This window comes from Ranitomeya variabilis, chromosome 2 (assembly GCF_051348905.1).
Source record: "Ranitomeya variabilis isolate aRanVar5 chromosome 2, aRanVar5.hap1, whole genome shotgun sequence".
Taxonomy (NCBI): domain Eukaryota; kingdom Metazoa; phylum Chordata; class Amphibia; order Anura; family Dendrobatidae; genus Ranitomeya; species Ranitomeya variabilis.
Genome location: NC_135233.1, coordinates 55,752,501 through 55,767,238, shown reverse-complemented (window position 1 = coordinate 55,767,238; position 14,738 = coordinate 55,752,501). Strand labels below are relative to the sequence as shown.

General features: G+C 44.0%; 1 protein-coding gene across 5 annotated transcripts in view; it reads left to right on the top strand.

Moving 5' to 3' along the window:
• FBXO11 (F-box protein 11) overlaps positions 1-14,738 on the top strand; it is a 91,185-nt gene that overhangs the window by 25,506 nt on the left and 50,941 nt on the right. For all 5 annotated transcript variants that reach the window (XR_013221018.1, XR_013221017.1, XM_077282439.1 and 2 more), the window contains exon 2: positions 8,833-8,957. Coding sequence is in view for 3 of the 5 variants with exons in the window: in XM_077282438.1 (XP_077138553.1) it covers positions 8,833-8,957 (125 nt within the window). In the remaining 2 variants the exon portion in view is untranslated. The remainder of the gene's footprint in view (positions 1-8,832; positions 8,958-14,738) is intronic.

The following is a 14,738-nucleotide window of genomic DNA, read 5'->3' as shown; positions in this document are numbered from 1 at the left end:
CTTATCTTTTTTAAATTAATTGCAGTAGGGAGTCTTCAGTATAAATTTGTCTTGTGTGGGACCACCATGGGTCTCCCTATAATCCCCCTAAAGGCGATGTGTTATTGAAGGTGCTGGAAGTGCATGAACGCTTCTAGGACTAAAGCTGAACTGTTCACACTATTCTCAACCCATGGGCCACAAAAGATGCCAATGATTGACACGTTGGAGGGCAGGAACGTTTTTTTATTTTTTCTTGACCATCCAATAGTCATGTTCTTGGTTGCGGAAGCGTCGTCGGTAAAGGGCGAGAAGACAAAGATGGGGATTAGATGGACTTCACGTCTTAGTTTTCAGCTGTTGATTAAGGAATTACGAAGTGTGTATTTCCAACCAAAATCCCGATTCGGTGAGTAAAGGAAGTGCGGATGAGTAATGTCGAGTGTCAGAGCTCCTATATTAGGACTGGGCCACCATCTGCACTCCAGCTGTCGCTGGATCATCCCCCATCTTCCTCAGCCCAGTCACTGTCTGGAAATAATGGTGGTTGTAGTTGAGGAGCACAACAGCTGTTCTGTGTACGGTCTGTTCATCACTGCAGTGATCTATTGCTATCTCTCCTGTACATAGAGCAAATTAATGTGCATCCATGTTATTTTGACCGCAATTTTTTCTTATTTATTTATTTTTTTCTTTTGTGACCTGCTGAGACAAATGTCTTTCCAGCCTCCCGTTGTCTGCTACGTTCCCATCCCCCTCCGAGTCTTGGCCCTCGCTGAGTTGTCTTTTCAGACCCTCTGTGTGTCTTGCCCAGTGCCTCATTGTGTAGTAGGGATTTTGGATTATACTGGGGTCGGCTTCACCTTTTCACAGTTTCTTGCTTCCTAGCCCTCCTGAAACCTTATTTGGCTGTAACCTCTCGGGGAGAGCGAGATTAATATCTGGTAAAGCATTAAATTGGTGAGTTGGTAATCCGGATTCTCACATTGGTGACCGCTGCGCACACCAGACATTTGGGCCTCCTCTAATCTGTGTGCCGCTATGCAGTTTTTTCCTTTTGTCTTCCTGTAATGTTTTACATTGTGGTTTTAGTGCATTACTTTGTGTTTGATGCTTTTGGTGGTCTGATCAACGTTTGTGACGGTTTACAGATACTAAAATGCACTAGCGTAGTGTTGGGGTCTCCTTTTAACTATGGGAATGTGCTTTTCCTCCCCCCCTCTTTTGTTATCATCTCTTTACTTTGGGAACTGTGATAAAACATGGTAATGCTTTATTGTTGGTTTAAGACTTAAAATTTGGACTAATTGTGCAGTTATTTATTTGGGATTTGATGAAAATGTTCTCATTTGTTGCTGATTAAAGTGCCCCAGGGTCCATAATCAATGTGTCAAAATTGGGCATAGTTTTCCTGTTTAGATGTCTCACATGCATTTCTATGGTAAGTCGACTGTAACCCCAAATTGGAGTGCTGCATTTGTCCAGGGTCTTCACACCGTGAGGGGATGTGCACACATTTAGTTTTTTTGCAGTAGAAAAACCTGCACAAATACTAGTGTTGGAAGGAGAAAAACTGCACAAAATAAACACTTTTATGCTTCCCCCCCCCCCATTTATTTGGATGGAAAACTGCTGCAGAAACTGAGATTTGACATGCTGGAGATATGAGAAAATTCTTTTGACGGTTTATTTATCATGCTTGTTTATATAGCACCATTAATTTCACAGTACTCTATAGATATCATAGTCGCTGTCCCCATTGGAACTCGGTCTGAATTCCCCATCATTATGTCTTTGGAGTGTTCGAGGAAACTGACACAAACATGGTGGGTAAACCGTATAAACTCAATGCAGATGTTGTCCTCGGTGGGATTTGGACCCAAGCGCAGCAAAGCAAGTGCTAACCACTGAGCCGCTGTTGAGATCTGCAAGGAAGAAGAAGCCGCATGAGATTTCAGACATGTCATTCACTTCACCGGTGCTTTAAAACCCCCCCCCCCCCCCCCCCAATTAAAGGTAAAAATGCAACGTGTGAACAAGCGCCAAGTTCCTGACAGCTGCAGACGGTAGAAAGCTAACAGGAGGGATCTTTTTGATGGATTCAAGCCTATTATAGGGGTCATCCAACTTTACTATGTCTCAAATTTCAGATTTATGCTGTCCGAGCCACAGGCATGCGTGTTTCTTCAGCATTTTACATAAATCCTTAGGTAAAGAGTTGGTTTTGGGGGGAAATGTGACTAGTCCAAGAGGCAGGCTCACACCGGCATTTGACACTGCTCTTATAGACTAACAGACCTGCATTAGTTCGGTTTTTCTGCCACATTTCAGAGAGAACAAAGCAGCTACAATAAGAATCAGCTGACTGGATCCTTTTTAACTGTTTTGTTTCTGTTGGATGCTGCATAAAGATAATATAAAAAAATGTTGAATTCTCTATGGGACTCGGCCTGTGTGGTGATATTCTCCCATTACAAGAATCTGTGTTTTGACCCCTAACACAGGCAGCTGTGGTGTTTTTGTGTAACCCTAGAACAGTGATATAAAATTGGTGAAAACTGACCATGATATGTAAGTTAAATGCATTATGGGGAGTGAGGAAAAGGAAGTTCCAGCTCTATTAGTGCTGGCAGAGTGCTAATCAAAAAGCAACCACCTATCAAAAAGCCGTAAATGGCAAGTTCAGGGAGTTCCTTGAAACAGAACACTTGTTGAGAAGCAGGGCCATGCTGTTCTCCATATTCTAGGTGAAATGACAGATACTTTTTCAGCATCGCCGGTGATTTGAATGGTGAGCCGGAGCCGCCTGTGACATGTAACGTTAGTCCTATTCTATTGTAATTATTGCTTTGCTCCTATTCTCGGACGCTGCCGGCCAGATGTGCTCAGTGACTCACAAGTCATTTTAATCTTTGGTCTCGGATAACATCATTATTTATTTTTTGTTGCCGACGTCATCGCCGCTTCGTAGTTGACATGGTCATTGGCAGGAGCTTTGTGATAAGGATCTCAGATCATCACTTTTCTCACATGACAACCCTCATTAGAGTTTGAGCTGGTGACAAAGGCTCCGGTGATCCGAAGTGATCGAATGGAGCGATTCACATTGAAGGCCAAGTAATGGTGTGAGGTGGACAAGTCTCCAGGCTCTGTCCTGTGGATGTGCCATAAATGAACCAGATGGGAGTACTCCTTTAAGTTCAACACCTTTGTTACTAAAGAAAATAAGCTGCCTCCAGAGGCATCTGCCGCTGACCCATTCCCCTCCTCTTAGGCTAGGTTCACATTACGTTAATATCGCAATTAACGCTATGTAACGGGTCCGTTAGCGCACCCATTGACTGCAATGTGCTAACGCATCGCTGACTCATGCCATTTTTGGCATGCGCTAGCAATGTCCCATTATTTTCGAACGGACCTCAAACGCTGCTTGCAGCTTGCAGGTCCGTTCCTCGCTAGCGCAGATCGGGCATCTGCGCTAGCGGGATCGCCAAACGCGATCCCTTTTGGGACATTGCATTAGCGCAATCCGCTAGCGTATGCGCTAAACGGATTGCCCTAACGCAATGTGAACCTAGCCTTATGCATTACTTCTTTAGTGCCCTTATATTTGTAGGCTATTCACCAATGTTGGGAGCGTCTCCACCAGTATTGGAGACAAAGGGCTGTCATATTCCTGAACTATTGCTGACTTACCCTCGGTGCTATAGAAACTTTCACAGTTTAGTAATTGTCGGTCCTTGTTGGATTCGACCTAGTGCTCTAGGATGAACCATGAAATCATACTGCTCAGATTCCTTGTTATTAAGGAAGTGTATCAATCATACAGTGGCACATAGCTAGGATCTGAGCTATTCACCGACTGCTACAGGATGACTAATAATAATGATCTTTATATGGCGCCAACATAGTCCGCAGCGCTTTACAATTATACAGTTCATATCCAAGTCCTAAGGAACAACTTTAAAGAGAATGCAATAATTAAAGCAACATAAAGATGACCCAGCTTGTAAGAGCTTAGTCTTTTGTACCTGCACATCGGTTGCCATATTCTCATTCACTGGAGTTTTTGCAGTTCCGGTTGGCTTGGAAAGATCCACCAAATCGGCTCTATAGCTTCTCCTTGATTGTTGGGATTGGTGAGGGTCACGATTTTTTTTTTTTTTTTTCTCCTTTCCACATATCCATTGGGCTGTGTCTGTAGATGCATTTCTGCCTCATTTGACTTGGCGGTTGTCTGGGACTTAGGAGCACAGGACTTACAAGCTGCTTTCTATGGAGCTTGGAAACGCTGCGCTGAGGACAATGATAATAATAGTAATAATCTTTTATATAGCGCTAATACATTCCACAGCGCTTTACAGTTTGCACACATTGTCATCGCTGTCCCCGATGGGGCTCACAATCTAGATTCTCCTTATCAGTATGTCTTTGGAGTGTGGCAGGTAACCCACGCAAACCCCTTGCAGATGTTGTCCTTGGTGGGATTTGAACCCAGGAATCCAGTGCTGCAAGGCTGTAGTGCTAACCACTGAGCCACCGTGCTGCAGTGGATGGCCTCTTTGGATGCGGCTGGCTTCAGCGTCGCGGAGCTCCTCTTATGCTGGATAGGCTAACTGCGTTGGTTTGGGCCAGCAGCAGTGCAGCGATGTCAAAAGGTTAGCTTTGTTGCATTGCAGCACTGGGGTCCTAGGTTCAAATCCTGCCAAGAACCACCTCTGCAAGGAGTTTGTATGTTCTCCCAGTTATTTCATGGTTTCCTCCGGTTTCTTCCCACATTCCAATGACCTACTGATGGGAAATCTAGACATTTGTGAGCCCAAATGAGGATATAGATGATGATAAATGTAAAGCACTGCAGAATATGATTGTGCTATATAAACAAGCATAATAAATACGTCCGCTCTACAGAAAGGGAAGTAATATAAAGCCTATGTGAAAATTGCAAGAAGTTTTTGATGTGGGACTAAAAGACACACTTTTTTCCTCCCCAAAAAAAAAGTGGAGGAAAATGAGGGGTGCATCTTATAGTCCGGATGTACCGACTCTGGCTGTGGTGGGTTGGTGGGGGAGCGGCATCGGCAGAGCAGTGGGTCACACGAGGCCGGAGCCGATGGCTGCAGCTAACTCCTGTGCCAGCTGCTAAAGAGAAATGAATATTCGCTGCATTCCACAGCCATGGGCATGGAGGGCAATGGATATTCATTTCTTTAATAGCGTCTTGTTATGATTGGCCCCCAACCATGGTCCTGCTATGCATGGCCCCATCCTTATGATTGGTTCCCACCCCCATCCTGGTATGCATGTCCCCATCAGAAAACATAAAATAAACAAAGTAAAAAACACCATTATACTTACCTTCCTGGCGCTCCCTTGCAGCATCCTGGTCCAGTGCCAGCAGCTTCTTTGTGCTTGTAAGCAGCGCATGGCAGGGACGTCATGCTCTGCTCACAAGCAGAGCACAGCTGCTGGAATACTCACTGCTCTGCACATCGGGACTGTGCGCACAGAAAGCAGTGAGTATTCATTGCTCTTCAGTAGTGCACACAGTGTCAGCTGGGGCCTTCCTGGTGCTGCCGGGCAGTCACGTGTGCCGCTACTTAAGAGAAATTAATATTCACCCCTCTCCACGCCCAGAGATGTGAATATTCATTTCTCTTAAGTAGCGGCACACGTGAGTTTGTTCTCTAATGCAGTTTTTGTGCTCACAGGCTTTTTTTTTCCCCCTTATTGCTACTTTTTTGTTTTTGTCCATATTTCCTACATATCCACAACACTGAGATCTGAATTTTTTTTACTTCTCCATTGCAGTTTTCGCCAGTGGTTTCATAATCATCACTTTTTTTTTCTATCAGCTTTTTTTCTTGGGAATCAAGTCTTTGAATGCAGTTGAGCTTATCTGAGGCAACGCGACTCAGCGTAAGATAATTATAGCATTAGAGATAGAAGCCATTATATCTACCTTCCAGGGTGAATCACATACAACAAAACTATGGGAGGTTGTGTTAATGGCTGTAGGTATTTTTGTATTCATGCAGTGAGGGTGTCGGCTTTTTTTTTTTTTTTTTTTTTTCCAGCTAGATTTAAGAAATATGTAAACTTGGCCCCCACACCATCATAAACTGACATTAGATTAAATGGCGTCTGAATTTAAGCAGCATATGTTCCTTTTCTCTATCGGCAGCGTTTTGCCATAATTTGCACATGCTCAGCGTCTCATAAGTTTTCTTATGGGTTCAGATGGTGTCCTGGTTTAAAAGGGCTGTGCAATACTCCTGACTTTTGCTGCCCTAAAAACAATCTGGCAGTAGTTAATCTACATGCTGAAAGGAAGGATTAGGCAAAAGCATTACTGTACACCACCCACCTCTTGGGTCCCTAGACAGTCTGTTGGGAGGCACCAATACATATTAGTTGGCTTTTCCCAGCAGGTTTGACTAACCTTTGTCTAATGTATATGAGGGCCTCAAGGATCGGTCGTAGTTCATATCATTAGCCCAGTAAATGCTGCACTTCTGATGGAATACAAAAAAGAAACACCCTGGACATCTTCTATCCATCCATATTTAGTATGGAAATAATGGCCACACAATTGACCCATTTAGATTAAAGGAAACAGGTTGATAGGATAAATCCTTACAAACCGTCTATACGGGTGTGCAGGTCAAAAAAGGTTGAATATAATACTTTTTGTATTTGTGATCCGATGTCTTATTCCAGGGAATTTCAAGTTTTCCTTAGTGTGTAAATGAACTGTTAGGCTATGTTCACACTTTGCGGGTTTTGCCGCGGATCCGCAGCGGATTTGACACTGCGGATCCGCAGCAGTTTTCCATGCAGGGTACAGTACAATGTTACCCTGTGGAAAACAAAACCCGCTGTGCCCACGCTGCGGATTTCCGCAAAAAAAGCCGCGCGGCTTTTCTGCGGGAAAAAAAGGAGCATGTCACTTCTTGGTGCAGAATCGCAGCGATTCTGCACCCATAGAAATGCATTGATCCACTTACTTCCCGCATGGGGCTGTGCCCACGTTGCGGGAAGTTAAGCGGATAATGTGCCGATGGTACCCGGGGTGCAGGAGAGGAGACTCTCCTCCCAGGCCCTGGGAACCATATTTTGGTGTAAAAAAAAAAGAATTAAAATAAAAAATCATGCTATACTCACCTCTCAGCGCTGCCCGCGGCGTCCGGTCTCAGTTGCTGTGCCGAACAGGACCTGTGGTGACGCCGCGGTCACATGACCGTGACGTCACGAAGGTCCTTGTCGGCACAGCCGCCTGCAGCACCGAGGAGATTGCGACGTCAGAGGGTGAGTATAACCAATTTTTATTATTTTTTACATTACTATTGATGCTGCATATTGCTGCATATGCAGCATCAATAGTACAGGAGTAATCCCGCAGCGGAAACCGCGGAACAAACCGCGATAAATCTACAGGGATAACCGCAGCGGTTTTGCCCTGCAGATTTATCAATTCTGCTGCGGGATTAACCCGCAGAGGAACCCGCAGCGTGTGAACGTGGCCTTAAGATCTATGTGCCGGACATTGATCTCCCTGAGAATCTGCCTCCAGAGCTTATTGTAAAGAAAGGGATGAGTTGCCAGTGTGACATGTAATGACTGACTGACTGCTTTCTCGCACTGGTAACTCCGCCTTTTATGTAAAATAGGCTCTGGAGGCGGGTTCTCTAAGCAAGATCTATGTCCAGCCCTTAGATCCTAATGGCTCATTTACATATTAAAAAAAAAAATGTGGATTTCTCTGGAATAAGACCTCATATCGCAGATACCAAGGTGTCATTTTATGCAACTTTCTATGACCTGTATGTCCATATAGACAGCTCAGGAGGGTTGAAAGAAAAAGAAAAAAAGATTTCCTTTTTAATTTCACAATTGTAGCTCAGTTTGAAGTTAAGTTTTAATAATTAAAAATGACTAAAAAGCTGACTTGACGGCATTACCGATTTTGTAGAAAGAACAGAGCCAGCAGCGCACTTTGTAATAGTTTTTAGAATGAAGATATCCCCTGCTGCTTTGAGGATGAATCCTAATTACAGACGTTCATTTTTTGTTTTTTTCTGTCTTAATTGCATGTGGTTTAGACTAAAAAAAAAACCAACAACTTTGGTATTAGGTTTCATGAAAAATTGACTGTGGAACAAGTTCTAAGAAACCATCACTTAGATGGGTCTGATGTCGGAGTTTCTTTAGATTTGTCTACATGACTGCCCACTCGCAAATACAGCAGAAAGGTGAAGGTGGGCGCATTGCACTTGGGCACAATTTGGCAGTCTAAAGTCAGAAAGAATGACTGCAGACTTCTCATTTCTGCCTGGAAAACTCTTAGTGTTTTTCCTCTGCATAGCAGCCCCCCAAACCACGCAGTGTGAAGACCATGGGGCAGCTTCAGTTCGTTGCCCAACCAGTTGCTGCGGCCCTTTCGTGTTCAGGATCCGTGATTTCACCACCACAGATCATAATTGATCCTAATAGAATGTTGTAGAGACGTGCCATCACTTTTTCAGATGGGAATATTCCCTTTTTTATGCTAACCTCTGTTTAAGAATACAGGCTGCCAAAAACAGCGCTATCTATATATTCAACAGGAGCAAGTGTTGATTTCCCTCCCCACTCTTTCTATTATTGGCAGTGATCCCACTGGTAAAGTGAGCAGTTTTCCTGGAATTTTCCATCAAACTTCAGTAGTACCAGTTTGTTGCATCACGAATTCGGCTGTATCCAGAATAGTTTGCTTGGCTGCATAGATCGTCAGGTTTTTATCTGGCCGGTCGAGTTTATTGCAGTATGCATGTTTCGGTGCATGTAATGACACACGTTTTTGCCTTTTTGCAGATGAAGTGCCTGCAGACATGGTTGCAGAAGAATCAGGTCCTGGTGCACAGAATAGTCCATATCAACTTCGCAGAAAAACTCTCGTCCCTAAAAGAACAGCTTGTCCAACAAAAAACAGTATGGAGGTAAGGAAATGATTTACATTTTGTAAGAACTCCCCCATGTCTACAGCAAGCACCCAGGTTTAGGCAAAAAATTGCCCAGTGTGGTACTTGCCAAAATCCGTACGTAGACTTGCAGTGGCATGTAAAAGTTTGTGCACCCCTGGTCAAAATTACTGTTATTGGGAACAATTAAGGCTACGTTCACATTTGCGTTGTGCGGCGCAGCGTCGGCGACGCATCGCAAAACGCATGCACAACGCAGCATTTTGTGACGCATGCGTTCATTTTTTGCATGATTTTTGGCGCAGAAAAAACTACATCATGCAGCGTCCTCTGCGCCCTGACAGTTGCGCCAAAATGATGCATGCGTCACAAAACGCAAGACAACGCATGTCCATGCGCCCCCCATGTTAAATATAGGGGCGCATGACGCATGTGTCGCCGTGGCTGCGCCCGACACTGCGCTGCACAACGCTAATGTGAACGTAGCCTAAGCAAGTTAAAGATGAAATGATCTCTTAAGCTGGAGTCACACTAAACGACTTACCAACGATCACGACCAGCGATACGACCTGGCCGTGATCGTTGGTAAGTCGTTGTGTGGTCGCTGGGCAGCTGTCACACAGACAGCTCTCTCCAGCGACCAACGATCAGGGGAACAACTTCGGCATCGTTGAAACTGTCTTCAACGATGCCAAAGTCCCCCTGCAGCACCCGGGTAACCAGGGTAAACATCGGGTTACTAAGTGCAGGGCCGCGCTTAGTAACCCGATATTTACCCTGGTTACCATTGTAAAAGTAAATAAAAACTACATACTCACATTCTGATGTCTGTCACGTCCCCCGCCGGCGTCCACAGGGTTTAAACTGCTTTCGGCAAGAGCGCTGCTAATGCACGTGCTGCTGCCGAGAGCTTCCCTGCACTGAATGTGTCAGCGCCGGCAGTAACAGCGGTGACGTCACCGCTGTGCTCTGCTTTACAGCCGGCGCTGACACACTCAGTGCAGGGAAGCTCTCGGCAGCAGCGGGTGCATTAGCAGCGCTCCTGCCGAAAGCAGTTTTAACCTTGTGAACGCTGGGGGACGTGACAGACATCAGAATGTGAGTATGTAGTGGTTTTTTGTGTTTGTTTTTTTTTTTTTTTTTTTTTAACTTTTACAATGTTAACCAGGGTAAATATCGGGTTACTAAGCGCGGCCCTGCGCTTAGTAACCCGATATTTACCCTGGTTACAAGTGAACACATCGCTGGATCGGCGTCACACACGCTGATCCAGCGATGACAGCGGGTGATCAGCGACCAAAAAATGGTCCTGATCATTCCCCAACGACCAACGATCTCCCAGCAGGGGCCTGATCGTTGGTCGCTGTCACACATAACGAGATCGTTAGCGGGATCGTTGCTACGTCACAAAAAGCATGACGTTGCAACGACTCAGCCTTAAAAGACCTAAAGTTAAAAATTACAAAAAGGAAAATGGACCGATGCAAATGTTTCAGCATTCTTGGAGATTTCTATGCTCAGATAGCTTTGAACAAGGGTCCAGAGCTTAATTAGCTGCTTAGGGTTATGGCTTGTTCACTAGAAGTTTTTTTTTTTTTTTTTTTTTTTTTTTAAAGGCCAGGTGATGCTAATTTCCCAACTTTTTAAAAACCCAGCCTCCTCTAACATTGTGCCAAAAATGGCAGCCATAGGCTCTTCTAACCAGCTGCTTAGCACTCTGATAATGGTGGAGGCCCACAAAGCAGGAGAAGGCTATAAGAAGATGGCAAAGCGTTTTCAAGTTGCTGTTTCCTCAGCTTGAAATGTAATTATAAATTATAACATTTCAGTGAGAGCTGCTCATAAAATTGCTCGAGTGACAAATTAGAACCCCGACTTAAGAAAGATTTAGCAGACTCTGGAGTTGTGGTACATTGTTGTACTGTTCAGAGACACCTACTCAAATTTGGCCTTCATGGAAGAGCCATCGGAAGAAAACCTCTCCTGCATCCTCACTTTAAAATTCAGCTTCGGAAATATGCAAAAGAACATCTAAACAAGCCTGATGCATTTTGGAAAGAAGTCCTGTGGACCGATGAGGTTAAAATAAAACTCTTTGGCTACAATGATCAAAGGTATGTGTGGAGAAAAAGGCACAATTTCAGGAACATAACATTTTGCCAACCATTAAGCATGGAGGTGGATCAATCATGCTTTGGGGTTGTGTTGCAGCCAGTGGCACGGTGAACATTTCATGGGTGAAGGGAAGAATGGATTCAATGAAATTTGAACAAATTTTTGATGAAAACCTAACACCATCTGTAAAAGTGAAGTTAAAAAGAGGATGGCCTCTACAAATGGGTAATGATCCTAAATGCACATTAAAATCCACAATAGATGACCTCAAAAGACGAAAGTTGAAGATTTTACATTATCCCTCAGTCACCTGATGTGAACATCTGTGACTGGACCTCAAAATGGCAGTAAATGTAAGACGTCTCGAATCTCAGAACTGGAACAATTTTCCAAGGAAGAATGGATGAAAATCCCTGAAATTAGAATTGAAAGACTATTGGCTGGCTACAAAAAGTGTTTACAAGCTGTGAAACTTGCAAATGGGGGCGCTACTAGTTATGATCATGCAGGGTATCCAAAGTTTTGCATGGGCCCACTTTACTTTTTTGTAAATTTTATAATGTAAACAATGACCATATACAGTACAGACCAAAAGTTTGGACACACCTTCTAATTTAAAGATGTTTCTGTATTTTCATGACTATGAAAATTGTACATTCACACTGAAGGCATCAAAACTATGAATTAACACGAGGAATTATATACTTAATTTCAGTTGTTCACACTTTTTTGTTATGTCTTATATTCTAGGTTCTTCAAAGTAGCCACTTTTTGCTTTGACTGCTTTGCACACTCTTGGCATTCTTGATGAGCTTCAAGAGGTAGTCATCGGGAATGGTCTTCCAACAATGTTGAAGGAGTTCCCAGAGATGCTTAGCACTTGTTGGCCCTTTTGCCTTTACTCTGCGGTCTAGCTCACCCCAAACCATCTCTATTGTGTTCAGGTCTGGTGACTGTGGAGGCCAGGTCATCTGGCGTAGCACCCCATCAATCGCCTCCTTGGTCAAATAGCCCTTACACAGCCTGGAGGTGTTTGGGGTCATTGTCCTATTGAAAAATTAAATGATGGTCCAACAAACGCAAACCGGATGGAATAGCATGCCGCTGCAAGATGCTGTGGTAGCCATGCTGGTTCAGTATGCCTTCAATTTTGAATAAATCCCCAACAGGGTCACCAGCAAAGCACCCCCACACCATCACACCTCCTCCACCATGCTTCACGGTGGGAACCAGGCATGTACAGTCCATCCGTTCACCTTTTCTGCATTGCACAAAGACACGGTGGTTGGAACTAAAGATCTCAAATTTGGACTCATCAGACCAAAGCACAGATTTCCAGTGGTCTAATGTCCATTCCTTGTGTTCTTTAGCCCAAACAAGCCTCTTCTGCTTGTTGCCTGTCCTAAGCAGTGGTTTCCTAGCAGCTATTTTACCATGAAGGCCTGCTACACAAAGTCTCCTCTTAACAGTTGTTGTAGAGATGTCTGCTGCTAGAACTCTGTGTGGCATTGACCTGGTCTCTAATCTGAGCTGCTGTTAACCTGTGATTTCTGAGGCTGGTGACTCGGATAAACTTATCCTCAGAAGCAGAGGTGACCCTTGGTATTCCTTTCCTGGGGCGGTCCTCATGTGAGTCAGTTTCTTTGTAGCGCTTGATGGTTTTTGCAACTGCACTTGGGGACACTTTCAAAGTTTTCCCAATTTTTCGAACTGACATTCATTTCTTAAAATAATGATGGCCACTTGTTTTTCTTTACTTAGCTGCTTTTTTCTTGCCATAATACAAATACTAACAGTCTATTCAGTAGGACTATCAGCTGTGTATCCACCAGACTACTGCACAACACAACTGATGGTCCCAACCCCATTTATAAGGCAAGAAATCCCACTTATTAAACCTGACAGGGCACACCTGTGAAGTGAAAACCATTCCCGGTGACTACCTCTTGAAGCTCATCAAGAGAATGCCAAGAGTGTGCAAAGCAGTCGTCAAAGCAAAAGGTGGCTACTTTGAAGAACCTAGAATATAAGACATAATTTCAGTTGTTTCACACTTTTTTGTTGAGTATATAATTCCACATGTGTTAATTCATAGTTTTGATGCCTTCAGTGTGAATGTACAATTTTCATAGTCATGAAAATACAGAAAAATCTTTAAAAAAGGTGTGTCCAAACTTTGGGTCTGTACTGTCATTTTTTTTAAAAATTTTGTCTAAAATACAAAAACTGTCATTTGTAACTTTAGACCTGTTAGATAATTTCATCTTCAATTTGCTTAACTGTTCCCAATAACAGTAAATTTGACCAGGGGTGCCCTAACTTTTACCTGCCACTGTATCTATGTCACTTAGCGAGTGAACTCGGCGAATAAAATAAAAGCAATAAATGTCCACTTTTTGACCTGCTGACAGGTTCTCCTTTACATTCCTGGATTTATCTATGCTAGTTTGACATCATTTGAGGTAATTGGAGATGTACATGTAGTGTGTGGTTTGTTTTGGGTGTGTTTTAGATAGGTAGGTAGATAGATAGATGTATAGAGCCTGACCCGAAAGACCACTCCTTAGCAGTGGCATAGTTCAAAAAAAAAAAAAATAAATAAATAAATAAAAAGCCCAGATACATCTTGTAATCGCATGTTGGGGGCCAAATATCTTATTTTTGGTAGAAACTTCCTCTGGTCTGATGAAATAACTACAAAAATGTTTGGCCAAAATGACAATATCTATGTTCAGAGGAAAAAGGGGGAGGCGACTGCAAGCCAAAAACCCATCCCAACCAATACGTAAGGCTACGTTCACATTTGCGGTCAGCGTCGGGCGCCGCAGCGTCGCCGCATGCGTCATGCGCCCCTATATTTAACATGGGGGCGCATGGACATGCGTTGTGCTGCGTTTTGCGCCGCATGGCCGCAAGCGTTGGACGCAAGAAACGCTTCAAGTTGCATTTTTTTTGCGTCCAACTTTCGGCCAAAAAGGACGCATGCGGCGCAAAACGCAGCGTTTTAGCGTGCGTTTTGCCGCGTTTTTGTTTGCGTTGTGCGCTGCGGCGCCGACGCTGCGGCGCACAACGCAAATGTGAACGTAGCCTAAGAGGGTGGCGTCGTGCTGTTCTGCAGGTTGCACAAATGGTCATTAAGAACAGAAAATTGTTGCGATTTTTGGAACAACAAAGCGAAGGTAATGAAGTGGCAAAGCGTTGCCCTCAATCTAAAATTTTAATACTTTATTGGCTTACATTCCTGACTGTCGCACCAGTTCTGAGAAATGGCCCAAAATTCCAGTAACCTTGTCGAGAGATTAGTGGAAGGCTTCACCCAAATGTCTGGACAAAGATGACCGCGGAGAGCAAATGTGGTGTTAGGAGCAGAGTTTTAATGACTGGTATATGTAATCTGTTATATGTAGCAGTGTGCTGTGCGAACAGGAAAAATGGCAAGAGTGGAGCTGCTGATATAATGGATATCCCAGTCAGTAGGGTGAATCCTGGCCCAGCGATCGAGGCCACATTGCTCTTCTCTTGTGTGTAGCTGTGATCATAATGTACTGCCCTCTTTTTAAATACTTTCTTGACATGGGATGGTAGTACTACGTCCATTGTGTTCCCATATACTGAGCGGGCGCCAAAGCGGAGTCTGCACAATACCTGATAGATGCCGGCTGTCTTACACAGCCGCCATCTGCC